Source organism: Oryctolagus cuniculus, chromosome 2 (genome assembly GCF_964237555.1).
Source record: "Oryctolagus cuniculus chromosome 2, mOryCun1.1, whole genome shotgun sequence".
Taxonomy (NCBI): domain Eukaryota; kingdom Metazoa; phylum Chordata; class Mammalia; order Lagomorpha; family Leporidae; genus Oryctolagus; species Oryctolagus cuniculus.
This window is the reverse complement of record NC_091433.1, coordinates 2,540,632-2,559,300: the sequence shown is the minus strand read 5'-3', so window position 1 is coordinate 2,559,300 and position 18,669 is coordinate 2,540,632. Positions and strand designations below refer to the sequence as shown.

Genomic DNA, 18,669 nt, shown 5'->3' with positions numbered 1-18,669 from the left:
CAGCCCCCGCCCAGGCCTCCTGCCCTGGCCCTCAGCCCCCACCCAGGGACCCCCTCTGCAGCTCTCTACAACCCCCAGCACCCTCCAACATCCGGGTGCTCGGTGGGGGGGACCACCAAGGATCCTGTGTGCCCCCAGATTTCATGTGTCGGGAGCTTGGTCCCCAAAGTCCCGTCAGCAGCATCTGGATTGGTAAGGCCTATGGGAGCCACCGGGATTAGCAGACGGAGAACGGGACCCCCCACCGCCCGTGCCCTGAGACCGCCTTGCCCTGCAGGCCTGGCCCAACAGCCCCAGATGAGCTCATGGCCCGCCGGGCATCATTCCAGGAACTGGCCCAGCCGGCTCTGAACGCAGCCAGGATGCCCCAGCCGCGTCCCACGTGGGCATCTCTGCGGTTCCTGCCCACGCAGTGAGCTGCTGGCCCAGAGACCCCGAGCTGCGCTGCACGCGAGCCTCCAGCCGCGAGGGCCCACGGCAAAGCTCGAACGAGGCGGAGGGGAGAAGCACTCACACCCTGCAGGGAGCTGTGGCCCTCGCAGCAAGTAGTGGGGGTGGGGGAGCCTGGGGGAGCCCGTCGGCACAGGGCCGGGCAGCCCAGCCCTGCCAGCTCCCAGCAAGAGGCCCCACGCCTCGCCATCTGCACAGGGAGGTCGCGGGTCCCCAAGCCCAGGGTGGTGATGCGCAGAGGGGACAGGGCAGGCCGGGTGCCGACACTGAGCCAGGCACAGGGCCAGAGCCCGAGAAACGGCCCCCGGTCCTCGGAGTCCTGGTCCCCGTGGAGAGGCGGATGGGCTGGGAGACGTCAGTGCCCGCCCTGGGACAGGAGCCGCCCATGGCGCCCCTGCCTCGCTGGGCAGCCCAGAGCCAGCCCGGGCCCTCCCAGCGTCTCTTGCCTGAATGGGCCTCTGGTGTCGGCTCCCACCGTGACCTGTGGGGAGCGAGCGTCCCCCAGAGCCCGAGGTGCACACGGAAGGGTCGCCACTCAGACGCTGGGTCCTCAGGACGAGCTCTCCCGGCCGGCACGGGGGCAGGGGAGTGGCCTCAAGACCCTGCTCCTGCCACTCCCTCCCCGCCTCCACAGCCTTCCGTGGCTCCCCGTGGCCAATAGACAACGCTCGGCCCCCCCCCGAGGGCTCCGGGCCGGGGTCCCCGACTGCTCTCCCCTGCTCCAAGACCCCCATCTCTGCCCCAGCGCGCTCCCACAGCCCTGGCTCCAGGTGCCCTCTCTCAGGAGAGCTCGGCCGGCCCAGCTGCCCCTGCGGAAGCCTGACTGTGCTCCTCGGCCCGCGTCCACGCCTCCTCTGCCGGCACTGCGCTCAGGGGCGGGGCCTCGTCCCCTGTGTGCACCGAGCCCCCGCGGGGCCGCAGCAGCCCTGTCAGGAAACAGCCCGTGAGCAGGTGCGAGAGCTGGGTGGGGGCGGGAACGGCCGTGGTCACCCATGACCACTCTCTGTGGCCTTGAGTGAGTCCCAGGCCCTCTCAGGCCGGTACTCTGAGGCCTCCACGCTGGAGACCCCACTGCCAGCTCCTTAAAGACCAGCATCGGGGGGCCGGCGCTGCGGCACAGCGGGTTAAGCCGCTGCCTGCGATGCCAGCATCCTCTATGTGCTCAGGTTCGAGTCCCAGCTGCTCCACTTCCCATCCAGCTCCCTGCTATGGCCTGGGAAAGCAGTAGAAGATGGCCCAAGTGCTCGGGCCCCTGCACCCACGTGGGAGACCCGGAGGAAGCTCCTGGCTCCTGCTTGGCCCAACCCCAGCTGTTGTGGCCATCTGGGGAGTGAACCAGCGGATGGAAGATCTTGCTGTCTCTAACTCTTTCAAATAAATAAGTAAATCTTTAGGAAAAAAAAAAGCCCGCATGGGGCAGGCACACTCTGTGTGGGGGAGGGGTGCAGGCAGCTCCTGTCACACTGCTGAGTTGAGGTCCCTCGGGGTGCCGGGTGTGCAGGGGCAGGAGAGGAAGCTGAGACCGAAAGACGGACCCAGGACTCCCGGCCACGTGGGACCAGGGACGCCACGAAAGCTCCCGTCGGAGGCCTGCACAGCTTCAGTCACCGAGCGCGACACGGCCAGACGCACGCAGCTCCCTTTGGGGCTGGCTCCCAGAGGTCCTGGGGGCTCTCCGAGCTGAAACCCTGAGCGAGGCCGGGAGTCAGGGAACAGGGTTCCCCTGGGTGAGCGCATGGGCCCAGCTGGGCCGCTGAGTGCCGACGCCCAGGGCACGGTCCCAGCATCCCCCTGATGCGCACATCCGTGGGTCCCTGCTGCCCACGCAGGAGCCCCAGGTGCAGCTGGCTTCAGCCTGGCCCGGCCGTGGGCACTTGGGCGGAAGATCTCCATCTCCCTGCCCTTTAAATAAACATTATAAATTCCAAACGAACAAAATACCCCAGATCGTGGGCTGAGCCCCAAACTCCAGCACCCAAAATGCGCCCAAGCCTGCGGCCAGGTCAGTGCGGGGAGGAGGTGGCGGCAGTGCACCCGCAGCACAGGGCCTTCTGGTGGCCCGGGAGGGACCAGCCTTGCCCCAGCTCGACCTGGGACTGGGGCCTCGGGCGGCCGTGCTCCCACGCCCTCCCCGGTGCAGCAGGAGCCTGGCCTTGGCCAGCAGCCGGCAGGGCCTCCTGGCGCACTGTTCGGGCCTCCATCCTGTCTCCGAGCGGCCAGAGGCTCCACCCAGCTCCCAGCTTGTGCACTGGCAGCGTGGCGGGGTCTCCTCCCAGAGGCAGGGGCTGGCAGGGAGGGGCAGGAGCAGCTCAGGTGGCCGGGCGGCCTCGGCCCAGCACACGGCAGCTCCGGTGCCACCCCTCCCCCTCCCCCACTCCACCCCCACCCCCACCCCACGGGTATCATTTCACGGCCAGATGGCCCTTCCGGGCTCAGGGCATCTGAGGCTCTCGTGGTGCCATCCGGAAGCTCTGGGCACAGTGGCGTCTGTGCTGACCCCACCGCGCACGGAGGCAGCTGCCAGCGGCCAGATGGGGCAGCCCTCCCCCACCCCTGCCAGGGCAGGGGAGAGTGTGTGGCCAGGTCCTCGGGGGGAGGGGCACTGCCTGGACACAGGCAGAGATGACCAGTGCCCCCTGACCTGACCAGTGCAGACACCCTGGCTCCTCCCGTCCACGCGCCCCAGGGCCGGCCCCTCTACTTCCCGGTCCCACGCCATCTGGGTTCGAGAACGCGCCCAGTGTCGCTGTGTGCCAGGGCTGGGGGCTGCAGCATTGGGCACTGCGCTCCCCCACACCTGTGCCCCGGAGGAAGTCACGCATGCTCTCTGAACCAAGCCTGCCCCTCCCAGGGGCACCCAGCAGGGAGGGGTCCCTGGGCAGTCACTGACCGGGCGCTGGCCACGGCTGGGACACAGGCGATGCTGGGAGTCCGTGCCGTGAGGACGTACACGCGGGCCTGGTCAGAGGCAGCCTGGGCTTTTTCTGGGGGACGCGGCGACACCCACAGCTCTCACACGCCTCGCCCTGGGCTGGCACGGTGCGGGCACAGCCGCTGTGTCGGCCAGCACCCAGCACGAGAGGCCCTGCAAGGGACGGCGTCCCCTCCCCCGCCACTGCCGGGCTCTGCTGCTAACCCACGGGGGCAGGGGAGGCAGTTCCTGAGCCACTAATTAAAACTGGGCGTGCGGATGGCTGGCCTGGAGCCCAGGGACGCCGAGCTGGGGGCCGTGGGGCCCTGCCCTGCCCTGCCCTGCCCTGCAGGTTGACATACACAGGGCACAACCACCCTCCCGGGAAGCCCCGGTGCGAACAGGGCCCAGCTCCCGGCCTGAGGCCACTGACCACGGGCAGGGCTTCACCCACACCCGGCCACACAGCCTGAGTCCCACGCCGGGGTCCCTGTTGCCTGGATTACACCCGGAAGCCCACCCGTGTGGAAATCTGAACAGCACAAGCCTGCCAGCGCCCCCCCCCCCCAGCACCTCGGCACCATCGCACCGGGCAAGTCCTCCGAATCACCCCTGCTCACCACACCCACGCAGCCCCAGCCCCGCCCTGCCCACACAGCTCTGCACACGGGCGGACACGCACGTTGTCACACACGTGAGTGACCTGAGCCGTGACTCACCCACCCCACGCTCCCCTGCCTCCACGGCCAGCTCAGGGGCCTTCAGGACATCCGGAGCCGCGTGCTGGTCCCAGCACCCGGTTTTAGAAAACTCATCAGCCCGCAAATAAACCCACACCCAGCGCAGCGGCTCCGCGCCCCGCCCCCACCGCCCCGGGCAGGCTGCCTGTACTGGACCCTTCCGTGGGTGCAGCCACACGTGGGCATCGGGAGCTCCGAGCCCCACGGTCCCGGCGTCCACGCACCGCTCTACACGGCTGAGCCAGCGTTGCCAGGGTACCCCCCTTCCTGTTATGTACCCCCAGCTGTGGCTGTCACAGATACAGCAGCTGGGAACGCCCTCAGGGTCTATACCTCGCAGGGGGTGGCCGGGTCACGTGGCCACTCCGGGCTTAGATTGGAGGAGCTGCCCCACGGCTCCACCCTGCCCCCAACACACAGGCTTTAGCTACGAGGGCACCTCCCGAGGTCGACGGGGAAACGGACTAAAAAACCTGAGTTTATTTGGGTGTAAAAGATCCACACACAGCACTTTTACAGCGCGCACCCTGCAGGAACCCCGCTCAGCCGAGGCGGGGGTGGCGGCGCTCGGAGGGGCTCAGCGCTGGGGTCTGCCTCTGCCCCCTGCGCAGGCGCGTGCTCCCTCCTGGAGGCGACGTCTGCCTGGGTCTTCGTCCACTTGGTGCCGTGGCTGCCTTCAACGCCCCGAGCTAACCCACCGCGCCCTGGGCAGCACGAGATCTTAGCTTCCGCGAAATCCGACGCGGGGACTCCTGTGGCTGGCACAGCCCGTGCTCTCGGGGTCTCCCTCAGAAGCCGCCGCCCAATCCACGCTCACCAAGACGGAACCCGGGCTTGCTGTTCCCTCTGTTTCCGCTTTCCTGCGATTCGCAGAGGCAGTTTCCAAAGGAGCCAATCCCCTGCCCCCCGCACACACGAGATGCTGAGTCGGAGGATCCAGGGGCTATGGGCGGGGCAAGGCACCGGTGCAGCTCCAGGAATCCCCGGGCATCCTTAGAACATTCCAGCGTCCCAATGGCGCCCAGGACGCTACCTGACCCCAAGCCAACTCACGCTCGGAGGCCAGGAGAGAGGGCTCCACGCTCATCCAGCCAGCCTCGGGCTGCCACAGCTACTCACGTCTTGAGAGCAAATGGCGGCACCTGCTGTTCGCTCCCCACACGCGGCCACCCCCACCTATGCACGGGGTCCTCCCAGCCCCCAGCAAGGCAGCACGGGGCAGCTGAGGCCGCAGCCAGCGTCTGAAGCCCCCCTGGACTGGCTTCAGGGCCACTGCCAAGGCCACGGCCCAGCCCAGCACTGCCCCCTCCCACAACTTCCCCCAGAGCTCCCCAGGGCACAGAATGGGGAGCAGAGGATGGGGCCCCTCTCCCTGAGGACGGGGGAGGCTGCAGTCCCATTGTCCAGTGTCCCGCAGAGCACTGAGCCTGCTCCCCTGCACGGGGTGGGGGGCATTGCAGGCGAGGACCCTGCCATGAGGCCACACTGTGCCACTCAGCCCGGGGTCCCCCTCCCCTTCCTTCCTCTGAGCCCCCTTCTCTCCCCGGCCCCCTGCTCCTGGCTCCCCCACTTCACCCCACCGGCCCCCTAGCAGTCACCAGGTTGGGCTCCAGTCCACAAGAGGCTCCTGCCCGGCTCTGTGATGGGGTTCTTGGGGCACGACTGACACTGGGGCTGGGTGGCTCTCCACGGGAGCCCGGCTGCCACGCCCCTGCCACTTCCCACACCCCACTGCAACCGCCACCAGCCGTGTCCCCACGAACCCCAGGGCGAGCCACGGACAGGGGAAGGCAGCGGCGACAGAGGCGGCCTCAGCCTTGCTCCCGGCCCAGCCCAGCTCAGAGGTCACCGCCCCCGCCCCAGTGGTGCCGACGCAGATCCCCCCTTCCCCATGGGTCTGGCGGGGCCACACCCCTCACCCCACAGAGCAGTCCAGTTCCTGAAGCTGCAAACAGCTGGCGCCAAGTGCTGGTTCTCACCACAGCGCCAAGTTAGGCTGCCCCCTCCATGCCAGACCCTCAGCTGGAGAAGTCAGCTTCCGCCTGGGCCACAAGGGGCTGTGGGCTTTACCTGTCCCTCCCGCAGGCGTCCCCATGGGTCACAGCCTCCCCTGAAGGTCGTCTGCTCCCCCTCTGGGGCCGAGCCCAGCTCCACGGGGCTGCAGCTGCACAAGTGGGGGAGCTTCAGGACATGGCCGAGGTCACGTGGCTGGTGCCAGTCCCAGGCTGGGGCGGGGCAGGGCCCGGCCTTCCCGGCATACCGAAATAGACTCCAGCACATGGCACACCCAGGAGATGCACCTGCTTCCCGGGCATCCGGGAAAGCGGCTCTGAAAGGCATCTGTGGGGGGTTGGGGGGACAGGGCCCGTTTCCCGGCCGCCACCCTCCCTGCGTGGTGGGAGTCACAGCCTGCACCAGCGTCCGGGGCTGTCCTGACAAAGTCCCACACACCGAGGCCTCGCACGACACGCGGTCATTCTGTCAGCCCGAGCTTCCAGCAAGCAGGCGCTTCCTGCTCCTGTGGCTGCTGGCCACCTGTGGCTTGTGGCTGCCCACCTCTGGGTCTTGGTGTCCTGTTCCGTCACTCTTAAGGACGCCAGCCACTAGGGCCCACCCTACTCCACGGTGACCCCACCCCCACCCCTACGGGGTGGCACGCAGGATGCCAAGGCTGCACCCTGGGGTCTCAGGTACACGTGAATTAACACAGCACGGCCCCCATGTGCTGATGGGGGCACTTGGGGAGTCCCCTGCTCCCCGCCCCCGGCCCCCCAGGCTGGCAGCCATGCCAGGGTTAACGCTGCCTTGGATCCAGCAGGCGGCAGTGGGAGCACCCACAGGCGCTGTCCTGGCTGATCCCAGATGTGGCCTGCACAGATCCGGTCATGTCCGGAAGCTCAGGCCAAACCTGGCAAGATGCCATGCAAGAGGGAGGGGGCGGGGTAGGTGGCCAGCAGGGACCCTTCTCTCGTCCGCCGTGTCTGACTGTCCGCGGGGACGCTGGCCCAAAACCTGTACCCCTCCCCCACCCCGGGCAGGGGCCAGAGAAATGACCCCCACCACGGGAAACCCAAGGGGCAGAAGGGGCCTTGCTCCCCAGGGCCCATGGAACCTACAATGGACACAGGATATGCAGCCAAGGTGAGATATTAGGCCCTGCCTCCCCGGTCCCTGGTCATTCATTCTGCGGCTGCCTATGCCCCACTGCCCCAGGCCCTGCTTGGGTAAAGAGTGACAGTGACAGTGACAGTGACCGACAGTGACAGCAGCCACCCACCGCGCACTCGGAGAACCCAGCACACTGTGCCACAGCCAGCATCTCCACTTTCCTGGCAAGGAAACGGAGGCACCGGCAGGCAGCCGGGATGCAGCCAGCTCTGGAGAACCAGAGAGGGCCCAGGCTTGGGGGCTGGAGTCCAGCGGGTGACGAGGGGCAGGGCAGCACAGGACGTGCCGTGGGCAACCAGTGTCCAGCCCAGGGAGACACCACAGGGCCCACAGGGAGAGAACTGGGCAGAGGGGGGCAGCTCGCAGCCGGGAGGCGCTGGCGGGGACAGGGCAGAGCATGTGGGGAGGGGTGGCCACAGCTGACACCCACAGTGGACGTACAGCCTCTGGGCCAGCGAGGCCAGGAAAACGGACGCCCGTGGGAAAGCGTGGGCTGTGCCCTGGGGTGTGGGGTGGCCACAAAGGATTTGGTGCAAGTCAGAGAGAGACGTGGCCCTAACAACGCGTGTACGGTATGCACACAAGAGGCACGAATCCCCTGTGGACACCTGGCAAAGCAGCAGCCGTGGGGGGCTGGAGACTGTGGTGTCGGGACTGGCAGAAGCTGCAGTAGCCTTGTGTCCCTCCACTAGACAGACGGCACACGGCTGCCAGCCTGGGCCATCACCCAAGGCTCCAAGACCCCTGGAGAGCCATGAGCATCCCCAGGGGGCCTGGCACGCATGGGCGAGGGGCTGAGCCAGGCGGCTGTCAGGGCGAGCACAGGCAGCCCCAGGCACTCGCTGGGCTCTGCACACTGGACGAGACAGTGGGGCCCTGCCCGCCGCTGGCCCACCCCAGCAGGCAATCAAGGCAGAGAGCAGCTCCAAGGGAGGGCCCCAGGGCTCCGTTCGTGCCTCCTGGGGCCCGGGCACTGCGGGCGCCCAAGGCCCTGCACAACCTCTCGGGAGGTCCAGGCTGGCCCAGGCCAGCAAGCAGCAGGCTGCACCTGAGGGCATTTCCTGTGAAATTCTGGGGAAGGCAGCATGGACAGGGGCTGGCCCCAGGGTCCGAGTCAGCACCAGGGCAGGGCAGGGCGGGGCGGGCGCCAGTGCTGGACACAGCCTGAGCCCTCACGTGGGTGCAGTGACTTCAGCTTTCCGGCAGCCTGTGAGCTGGCGCCGCCTCCCCCTCACTGAGGCTTAGAGGTGGCACCTGGCCTTGGGGGAGGGGTGTGTGCCCTCACCTGCCCCCTGCCCCTGGGTCCTGGAGGGGCAGAGGGACCAGTGTCTCTGGGAGGACCTGCTGTGGCTCCCAGCCTCCTGGACGGAGTCATGAGGTGTTGGCCCAGGAGCGTCCTGAGGTCCCCAGTGTGGTCTGAACCCAGCCAAGAGCTTTCCTCAGCCCTGGTCGCGAGCTGAGAGGGGATAGCGCCTGGGGAGGGTCCCCTGCCTGCCATTCTCAGCCCCCCTCACCACCAGCCCAGGGCTAAGCTCTGATTGGCCTAAACTCTTCAATTTGCATAGTAATCTGTGGGGCATATACCATTGTTTCACATTCAATGAGCTACTCTGTAAGAAATTAAACAGCTCAATGACACTATCTGTAGGATGTAACATTGTGTCACTCGCCGATACAATCTGTAAACATGTAACATTGTTTTTCTTTTTTCTTCTCCCGAAACAAAACCTCCACCGGGTGGTGGGCTGTGTGCTCCTCCCTGCTACCCCGCTCAGCATCTCACCTGGCAGGTGCAGCAGGGACCCACGGAGCAGGTGGGGGTGGGGAGCTACAGTGAGTTCAGGAAGGGCAAGGAGGGGGATCCTTGGGCCCCTCTGGGTGGACAGAACCAAGTGCCTGCAGGGACCCCAGCCCACTCAGCCTCCCGCGGTGCTCTCTTGGCCACCTGCCCGGTGTCGTCCTCCACCGCCACCTCTGCTGGAGCCAGCTGTGCCCCCTCACAGGTACCTACACGTTTCAGTGGGGCTGGGGCATTTGCTGGAAAAAGCAAGCGCTGGGCCCCGCGCTACAGCCAGAGTGGCTGGGAAGGGGCTCTCCAGGCACAGGAGACACCAGGGGCTCAGACCTGGGGGCCCAGGCGGACCCCTCACCCGCCCCACCCCATACACCTCCTGTTCTGCGCGTTATGGTCATGATCACAGTGCAGTGCCCCTTACCCACAGAGCAGGGCCAGAGATACTTCCGACTCTGGAGTTGCCCCATTTGTGCATTCACACGAGCTCTCTTGGAGGGTGGTATCCAAGTCTAAACAGGAAAGCACTGGGTTTCAGACACCGTATGCAGCAGCCTGAAGATAGCTTCACCAGGACTTTAAATAATCGTGTGTGTGAACCCAGCTTCGCGGTGCGGAACCTCCCCTGCGGCTTGGTGTCGGCACTCAGGACGGGTCCGACTGGGGAGCGTCAGGGATTCTGCATTTTGTCATTAGGGGTGCTGAGCCAGCACCTCCAGCTGCCCTGCCGAAGGCGGTCGTGAAACAGCCAAGCTCACGGGCTTGCGAGCTGGGCGCTGGGCGGCATCGACGGGCTGCGTGGCCCACCTCAGTGGGACCCTGCACTTCCACGGGTCCGACACGCTGAGCTCTGCAGGGACCCGAGACATCAACCCGGCCCCGCGGAGGACACTCAACGCGAAGCCCTGCCTGTCCTGACCCCTGAGACCCAGCTGCAGCCACGTGCCGGACACCTCCACCCGGACGCCCCCCGGCATCTCGGGGTGGGACACAGTTCCTTGGGGCCTGCACTGTGGCCCAGCATGTAAAGCCACTGCCTGTGATGCCAGCACCCCTGTGAGTGCTGGTTCAAGACCCGCCTGCTCCACTTCCAATCCAGTTCCCTACGAATGGCCCAGGAAAGCATCAAGAGACGACCCAAGTGCTTGGGCCTCTGCTACCCATGTGGGAGACCTGGAGGAAGCTCCTGGCTCCTGGTGCAGCCTGGTGCAGCCTGGCCATTGTGGCCATCTGGGGAGTGAAGTGGATGGAGGATCCCTCTCTGTCTCCCGCTCTCTTTCAAAGTCTGCTTTCCAAATAAATTAATGAATCTTAAATCATTTTCAAATAAAAATTTTAAAAAAACAACAGTCCCTCGCTGGTCACATCGTCCATCGCGGACAAAGCCTCGCCCTGCCTGGCTGCCGCCCCTGCCCCACAGGCTGCACGGCGTGGCGCCCGCGCCTCAGCCCAGCCACCTGCCCCTCCGAGCCTCAGCCGTCTGCGATGGCAGCGCCTCCGGAGCGGGTGTGACAGGGAAGCAGGTGGCACCTGGACACGGGCAGGCACCTGGGAGCCAGCCTCTTCCTCTCCCAGTTCCTGACTGCGCTGGTGCCCTGTGACTGCTCCAACACACGGCTCCACGGAGACAGACGCCAGCCGCAGGTGACCCCGCACAGCCCACACACGGTGAGAGACGTCCCGTGGGAGCCCAGAGGTTTGCACAACTTTCCCACGCCGTTAAAAACAAAAGAAGGATGTGAACCGATGCTTCCGGAGCTTCTCCCGGCTCGGGACACCTGTTGTGAACGCCCCTGGACGCACAGAGGCGAGACGGCGCCCGCACGCACGGCGCGATCCCAGCCCTGCAGGGTCTCCAGACGGAGGCTCTGGGATCTGCTAAGCTGCCGCCAGCCATGCCAAGGAGCCATCAAAGGACCACAGATGGGGCTCGAGCCAGGCCCCCAGCCTCTCGCCACGTGTGGCCAGCCCGGGGTCCCCGCCTCCAGCTCTGTGCTGCCCAGGCCAGCCTGGCCCTCCCTGGGCTCCCTCCCCGAGGACGCCAGTCATGCCCACAGTGACCTCATCTCCACCAGGACACCCGCACCCACCCCTGCTGAGCGAGCGAGGGCGGCGCGGGCAGGCGACCCTCACTTTCTGGGGAGCGCGACGCCAACTCCCCCTTCTCATCAGCACAAGCCACGGCCCGGGGGCCCCTGCACAGGTCACCAGCGTCCCCTGGTGGGCTTCCTCCCCCACCTCAAGGGCACCACTCTCCCTGCCCCCCACACTGGCCCCCCACTTGCTGCCAGGCTGACTTCTGGGGCCCCCGCACCCAGCACATCTCCAGAGGCACAACAGCCACCCCAGCCTGAGGCCGCACTGCAGATCCGGGTCCCCAGACACCCCGGCCTGCTCCACCTCTCCACCTCCGACTCCCACACCCTCCCGGGCCCTGCGCCTCTACCTGCTCCCGGCCTGGCCCCACCTCCGACTCCAGCCCCCGTCCCACACCCTCCCGGGCCCTGCGCCTCCAACTGCCTCCAGGACTTCTGCACTTGCTCCAGCTCCACTGCCCTCCCAGGCTCACCTGCAGCACCTGTGCCCCCAGAGACGGCAATGCCGAGGCCCCGAGGGGTCGGCATGGAACTGGACATAGTACAAAAGGCACGGGTGCCCGGAGCGGGGCTTGATGGGCAGAGGTCCCCATCCACGTGCTGGGGTTGTGAGTGCCAGTGATCATGGGCACTGGGTCCACAGCAGGGAGCGCCTGGTGCCTGGCGTGGGGCCGGGTGTATGGGGCCTTGTGTGCACGGAGCCAGGGATACATCAACACGGGGGAGGCGGGGCCAGCTCCACAGCTACCGGGGTGCAGGTGCACGGGCGGTCCGTGGGCCTCTCTGGGGATATCACACCCTGATATGGACACCGAGTTTTCAGGGACGAGAAGACGCTGAGGGGAGCAGCGGTGGAGAAGCCCAGGTGGAGGGGACAGCAGGTGCAGAGGCCCTGAGGCCGGGGGACGCAAACTCAGTGGAGGCTGGGGAGAGGCCACGCAGGAAGTCCCTGGCCACTGGGACGTGCACTCCCACCCCACCTACAGGCCTCTGACGCCCCCACAGTGCAATGAGCAGGGAGCCCGCCGGTGACAAGGGACACAAAACACCCACCCAGGCGTGAAGCTGCCCGGCTGCCCCGGGCCCAGCACATGCCCTCCCAGAGCCCGCGTCCCCCTGCCAGAAACGCACCCAGCGCCCAGGTGCCCAGCATCGCGCAGACAGCAGGGAGTCGGCGCAGCCTCACACAACGGCAGCCGGGGCCGGCGAGATCCTGCGCCAAGGGCTGCTCTCGGCTCAGCTGCCGTCCCCAGGAGGCGCGGGCGTGCGTGGGGGTGCTGAGGGTGGGGGGAGCAGGGAGGAAGCACTCTGTGCAGTCTGGACGGCACGGAGGGCGTCTTTAAAACTCTCCTTAAATCAAGTCAGGCAGGGCTTCAGCAGAGCTGCCAGGGGCTGGGCTGATCACCCGCGCCCCCCATCAGAGCGCCGGGCTCCAGCCCCCGACTCCAACTCCCTGCTAACGCACACCCAGGCCCAGGAAGCACCTGGGCCCCTGCCATCCATGTAGAAGACCCGGATAGAGACCCTGGCTCCTGGCTTAGCCCTTCCAGCCCTGCTGTGGGCGTCTGGGGACACGGGATGGAAGAGGCCTCTCTCCGTCTGCCTCTCAAATGAGTTTTACAAAAACACGTATATATATATATTATCACAGCAACGCCCGCTGCCCCAAGGACGTCCTCCAAGGGCATTCACTCAGCGCAAGGCGGCCTCCTGCCCCCAGCTGCCTCAGCCCTCCCCAGCCTGGTCCATCTCTGTCTGCATCTCACTCTCCCAGGAGACGTCGCCTGGCGCCCGGGAGGCAGCGCTCACCTCCAACTGAGGCTCCGCCCCTTTCCAGCCACCCCCCTGGCGCCCACCAGGACCCTGGAACAGCGCCCGCGAGGTCACAGCCGCCCAGCACTCGGAGCAGGCACGGGCTGTGATCTGCCGGACGCGGAGCCCCCAGCTCCAGGCCTCGACGTGACCTGCCGCCCGTCCCGGGCCCCTCCTCCTCCTCTTCCTCCCTCTCCTCCCCCCTCGCAGGCCACAGCGGTGCAGCCTCCCTCACGGCGCTCCTGCCCGGGCCCATCTTGGCTCAGAGGCCCGCGGGCACCTCGGGAGGCGTCTCTGCCAAAGGCAGGAATGTGATCTGGGTCAAGGACCCCGGGTCTGAATAATTCAGCTTCCACGGCTGGCAGGGCGGGGCACGCTCCGCGTGAAATGCAGGCTGGCCCCCGGGAGACCTCTCTGTGGGGCTGATGCTGAGCGCGATAACAGGGCACACGGCAATGCGCCACCTCGCCACGCCGTATCTAGGGCTCGCGGCCACCCCGCCTAGGCACCAGGGTTCCAGCCCCCAGGGCTCCCGCAGGGCTCCGTGCAGACAGAGCAGGGGAAGCTGCCTGGGCGACACCATCACTCAGCACCAGGCAGGCGCCCCTGGTGCTGGGGTGGGGGTGGGGTGGGGGAGGAGACTCCCAGCTGGCATGGGAGGAGGGGCAACCTCCACGGGTCACCACGTCCTGAAGCTGGCCAGGCGGCCGAGGACCAACCGGCCTCCTGCCAGCCCCGGGTCACAGCCACCAGGCCCCTTCCTGCCTGACTTCCTGTGACCCTGGGGTCCAGCCGCGCCTGGGGAAACAGAAGGCCTGTTGCTGGCGCACCTCTCTCCCAGAACTGGGTCACACAGGCCCACGCCGGTGTGAGCCCCACCCCGAGTCTCCACGGCGGCCTCTCCCGCTGGCCGCACTCAGCAGGGGCCCCGCAGGGCCCTGGAAGCAGGGTTTTGATGGCTCTCTTCTCGGTCCCTCCTCTCGGTCCCTGTCCCCCGTGATGTCCTTGAACCTACAGAAGCACAGCACTGGACGAGGCGTCTCAAAGCCCAAGCCCACTGCTGGCCTCCAGCGCACCTGTGGAGAGGGCTGGCCGTGGGCATCACGGGTGCGGGTGCCCCTGGGGCGTGGCCGTGGCACCTGGCGGGCAGGGAAGGGGCCCCGGGCCTCACCCTTGACTGGCCACACTCTCCCCTGCACAGGGAGACCAGTGTGTCTGGGGCCAGGGGGAGGGCGGAGCCCCAGAGGAGCAGCCCTGGCCCCGTGCCCAGAGCAGGCAGAAATTACCCCGAGACCCTGGTCCAGTGAGCTGTCCCTCCAGGTTGCCAGCCTTGGGGACCAAGAGTCATGTTTTAAGTATGCAGAGGGCTGGTGTCTAAGTCTCCCCCAGAATCCACCCCCCCCCATGGCTCCTGGTGATGACCTCGTCCCATCATGCCCCAGTGCAGTGCCCTGAGGGGAGGTGTGGAGGGGAGCACAGGTGCACGAAAGTCGCTGGCGCGTAACGTGGCTCTCACCGCAGCTGTCACCGAGCAAGCTGACCCACATCCACCTCGGGTGACCGGCAGCGGCTGCGGGGTTCACGGCCGCCCTCCTGTCCGGCAGTGTGATGGCACTGCCTCAGTGTCCCCACCCGTACAGTGGGGGTCGCCGGCACCGTGCTGCGCTCAGAGCAGTGGTTCTGTCACGGCCGCATCGTCTCCGGCAGCTTCAGGTACCCCTGGACCACGGAGCGAAAAGGCGTGGGCACGTGGCACAGAGGTTCAGTCACCGCTCGGGGAGCCAGGGTTCAAGTCCTGGCCCTGCCGCCAATCCAGCTCCCTGCTACTGAACCTGCAGGCAGCAGTGATGGCCCAAGTGCCACCCACATGGGAGGCCCAGGTGGAGCTCCTGGCCCCGGGTTCTGCCTGGCCCAGCAGGGGCCGAGGTGGGCATTTGGGGCGGGAACAGAGGGCGGACGCTCGCTCGCTCGCTCGCTCTCTCTCAAATAAATAAAAATCAACTTTTTTTAAATAAAGAAGCCCGTGAAACTGCTCCGCGGATGATGGGGGTGTTTCTCATCCAGCTCCGGCTCGGGCTTGGGGAGCGGCGAGGCGGCACCGCCCACCTCCGCACCCCACTGACCTTGGGCAAGTCACGACCTCCTCTGATCCCCGTGCACCCCCCAGCCCTGGGGAGCACTCCCATCCCCCACGGCCCCGGGCACACAAGGCTGGAGCCTCTGCAGCTCTGGGCCACGGCCGGGTCACCAGGTGCCCCCTGAGTGGCAGGCGCTGGCTTGTGTTGGGCACATCAATCACTCCCCGGGGTCCTGCTGGTCAGCGCCCGGCTCCCGGGCCGCAGCACATCCGGGATATATTTAGCTCCGCCGGGGCCTGCCTCTGCCACATTCCACTGAGGACACGGATTTCAGAGCCGCTCTTAATCCTCATCAGAAACCGTGCAGTTTTCTCCGGAGAACGAAATGATCACGGGTACACTCACGCACACACACGCAGACTCACAGGTGTGCACTCACACTCATAGGTTCACACACGCGCACACCCATGCATGTGTGCACACATGCACATTAACACACTCACACGTGTACACACACACTCATAGATTCACACACATGCACATTAACACACTCCCACATGTGCACACTCACACACTCATAGATTCACACACATGCACACCCATGCATGTGTGCACACACGTGCACATTAACACACACGTGTACACACACTCATAGATTCATGCATGTGTGCACACACGTGCACATTAACACACTCACACGTGTACACACACACTCATAGATTCACACACATGCACACCCATGCATGTGTACACACACATGCACATTAACACACACTCATGCACACACTCATAGATTCACACACGCTCACTAACACACTCGTGTGTGCACACACTCATAGAGTCACACATGTGCACTCACACACACTCATGCACACACTCACACTTCACATCCCTGCCCTTGGAACACACCCAGCCTCCCCCAGCCCACCTGCACAGGGAAAGTTCACGGGGTCACACGAGACGGCACCACCCCCAGCCGACACAGCAGGTGCCAGGAAGGCGACAGCTGCTCCCCGATGGTGCGTCCTAGAGCCCCAGTGTCGACCAAACCCGGTCACTCGCTTACCCCTGACATGAACAAGTGCTAGAAACACAAAACAGCCGAGCGCCGGGGACAAACGAGCCCAGAATTCCACGCGCCTTCCCCAGCCTGGGCGCCGGGCTCCGCCCCGCCGACCTCCGCCTGCTTCCCTGCACACAGCCCACCCTCACGAAGTCTTCCCGGGTCAGAGCCTTTTCCCTCTCCCTTCCGAGCCGCAGGGGGTTCTGCCCTGGCTACGTGGCATGTGACGTCACACGTGGTGGCCGCAGAACCAGACGCCAGAACCCAGCTGTTGTCGGCTCAGCTGGATGGCAGTGAGAGCTGCAAAACCACAGCAAACGCTGCTCACCAACGCCGCCCGCACGCCGGCACGCAGGGGCCCTCGCTCCCGCTCAGCGCGACAGCCGGTTTGTAAGAATTCCGTTTAGTTCTTCGAGAGGGAGGGGAGAGAGAAACACGGAGTGCTCCATCCACTGGTTCACCCCCCAGAGGCCCACAGTGACCAGGGCTGTGCCGGGCCAGTCAGAAGTTGAGAACTCAACCAGGTCTCCTACGTGGGCGGCAGGAACCCAGGGCCCGGAGCCACTGCCACTGCCTGCCAGGGACAGCCTTAGCCAGGAGTGGCCGCTGGGGACGGCAGCCAGGCGCTCCGGCGTGGGACACAGGAGCCCCGGCTGCTCGGCTGAACACCTGCCCCTATAGACTATCTTCTAAAATTCTGCTTTAGGGGCTGGCGCTGTGCCACAAGGATTAAGCTGCTGCCTGCAGCGCCGGCATCCCACATGGGCACCAGTTCAAGTCCTGGCTGCTCCACTTCCGATCCAGCTCTCTGCTACGGTCTGGGAAAGCAGTGGAAGATGGCCCAAGTGCTTGGGCCCCTGCACCCACGTGGGAGACCTGGAGGAAGCTCCTGGCTCCTGGCTTTGGATTGGCCCAGCCCTGAACACTGTGGCCTTCTGGGGAGTGAACCAGCAGGTGGACGACCTCTCTCTCTCTCCCCCTCCCCTCTCCCTCCCTCTCCCTCTCCCTCTCCCTCTCCCTCCCTCTCTCTGTAAGTCTGCCTCTCAAATAAATTAAATCTTTTTAAAAAATAACTCTGCTTTAGCTTCTACTAGAGTGAGTGTCAGTGCGACCACGTGGGGCGCCTGGGAACTTAGCGCTGCGGCCCTGGAGGGGACAGGCACAGCGGTGGCTGCCCAGTGACTGCCTGGCTGCAGAGTGCTGCCCTGGCACCGGCGGCACCGTGCACGTGAACCCACCGGGCTGGACCCCGCACACGCCCTCCCGTGAGGAGCACAGACCCCGCACAGCCCTCCCGTGAGTGTGCACAGACCCCGCACACGCCCTCCCGTGAGTGTGCAAGGCCCCGCACATGCCCTCCTGTGAGGAGCACAGACCCCACACATGCCCTCCCATGAGTGTGCAGACCCCGCACAGCCCTCCTGTGAGTGTGCACAGACCCCGCACAGCCCTCCCGTGAGTGTGCACAGACCCCACACACGCCCTCCCGTGAGTGTGCAAGGCCCCGCACATGCCCTCCTGTGAGGAGCACAGACCCCACACACGCCCTCCCATGAGTGTGCAGACCCCGCACAGCCCTCCTGTGAGTGTGCACAGACCCCGCAATGCCCTCCCGTGAGTGTGCACAGACCCCGCACAGCCCTCCCGTGAGTGTGCACAGACCCCACACACGCCCTCCCATGAGTGTGCACAGACCCCGCGCAGCCCTCAGACCCTGCACACGCCTCCCATGAGAAGCACAGACCCTGCACACGCCCTCCCGTGAGCTCTCACCCGGCTCCAGGTCACGCTCAGCACCAGGAGCCCTCATTCCAGTGGCCTCAGCACAGTGCCCGGCACACGGCAAACATTCAAGTTTTGCTTTGTGGAGCTTTCTGGGATTTTTTACTCTGATCTTTCCAGCCCGTGTTGGACATCCAGGGCTGGCTGTGCTCGCGGGCCAGCACGAGGGTTTGATTTTACAGCTGGAGGGCGTCTGGTTGGTTGTGGCCATGAGTGACAGTGGGGCCACAGGGACACTGGAGGCCCAGGAGTCAACTCGGGCGTGGCCTCAGGAGCCCTGAGGGTCCTGGGAGGGGCTGCAGGTGCCGAGGGGGCTGCCGCCCTGGGCCTGCTGCTCAGGCGCGTGGCCAGCCCACGCCCCTGCCGGTCATCTCCCCACGGCTGGCTCCTGAGCAGCCCAGAGGCAGGACTCGGCCCCAGTGCCGCCTCCTGCAGGACGCCAGGTGGAAGGGATTCCCCGCCTGGTCCCTTTCCGTCTTCTGCCTGCTCCGGGACAGGCGACCGGCCGGCCCAGCACCTGGCATCCGTGCTGCCTCGCCTCCCGGGCACCCCGTGTGTGAGCAGGACAGGGCTGCTCCATAAAGCCCGGTGCTGCTAACCCTAACCCTAACCCTGGCAAAGAGGCCTAACCTTACCGGGTTGGGCGAGAGCCGGGAGGCCGCCGAGGGACACTGGGAGCCACAGTGCTCCACAGCCAGGAGTGAAACGGTCCCTGCCCACACAACAGCCCAGTTCCTGGCACCCCCTTTGCTCACCTGTGATGCAGGGACAATGCTG

The 18,669-nt window shown here is 66.0% G+C and overlaps 1 protein-coding gene across 10 annotated transcripts in view; it reads right to left on the bottom strand.

Moving 5' to 3' along the window:
• ABLIM2 (actin binding LIM protein family member 2) overlaps nucleotides 1-18,669 on the bottom strand; it is a 116,656-nt gene that overhangs the window by 90,435 nt on the left and 7,552 nt on the right. For 8 of the 10 annotated variants that reach the window (XM_070068001.1, XM_070068010.1, XM_070068004.1 and 5 more), the window contains exon 1: nucleotides 6,172-6,298. The exons of the other annotated variants lie outside the window; for them this stretch is intronic. In XM_070068001.1, the coding sequence (XP_069924102.1) occupies nucleotides 6,172-6,196 (25 nt within the window). In that variant the 5' untranslated portion in view covers nucleotides 6,197-6,298. Of the gene's footprint in view, nucleotides 1-6,171; nucleotides 6,299-18,669 lie in introns of those variants that run through there. 10 annotated transcript variants of the gene reach the window in all.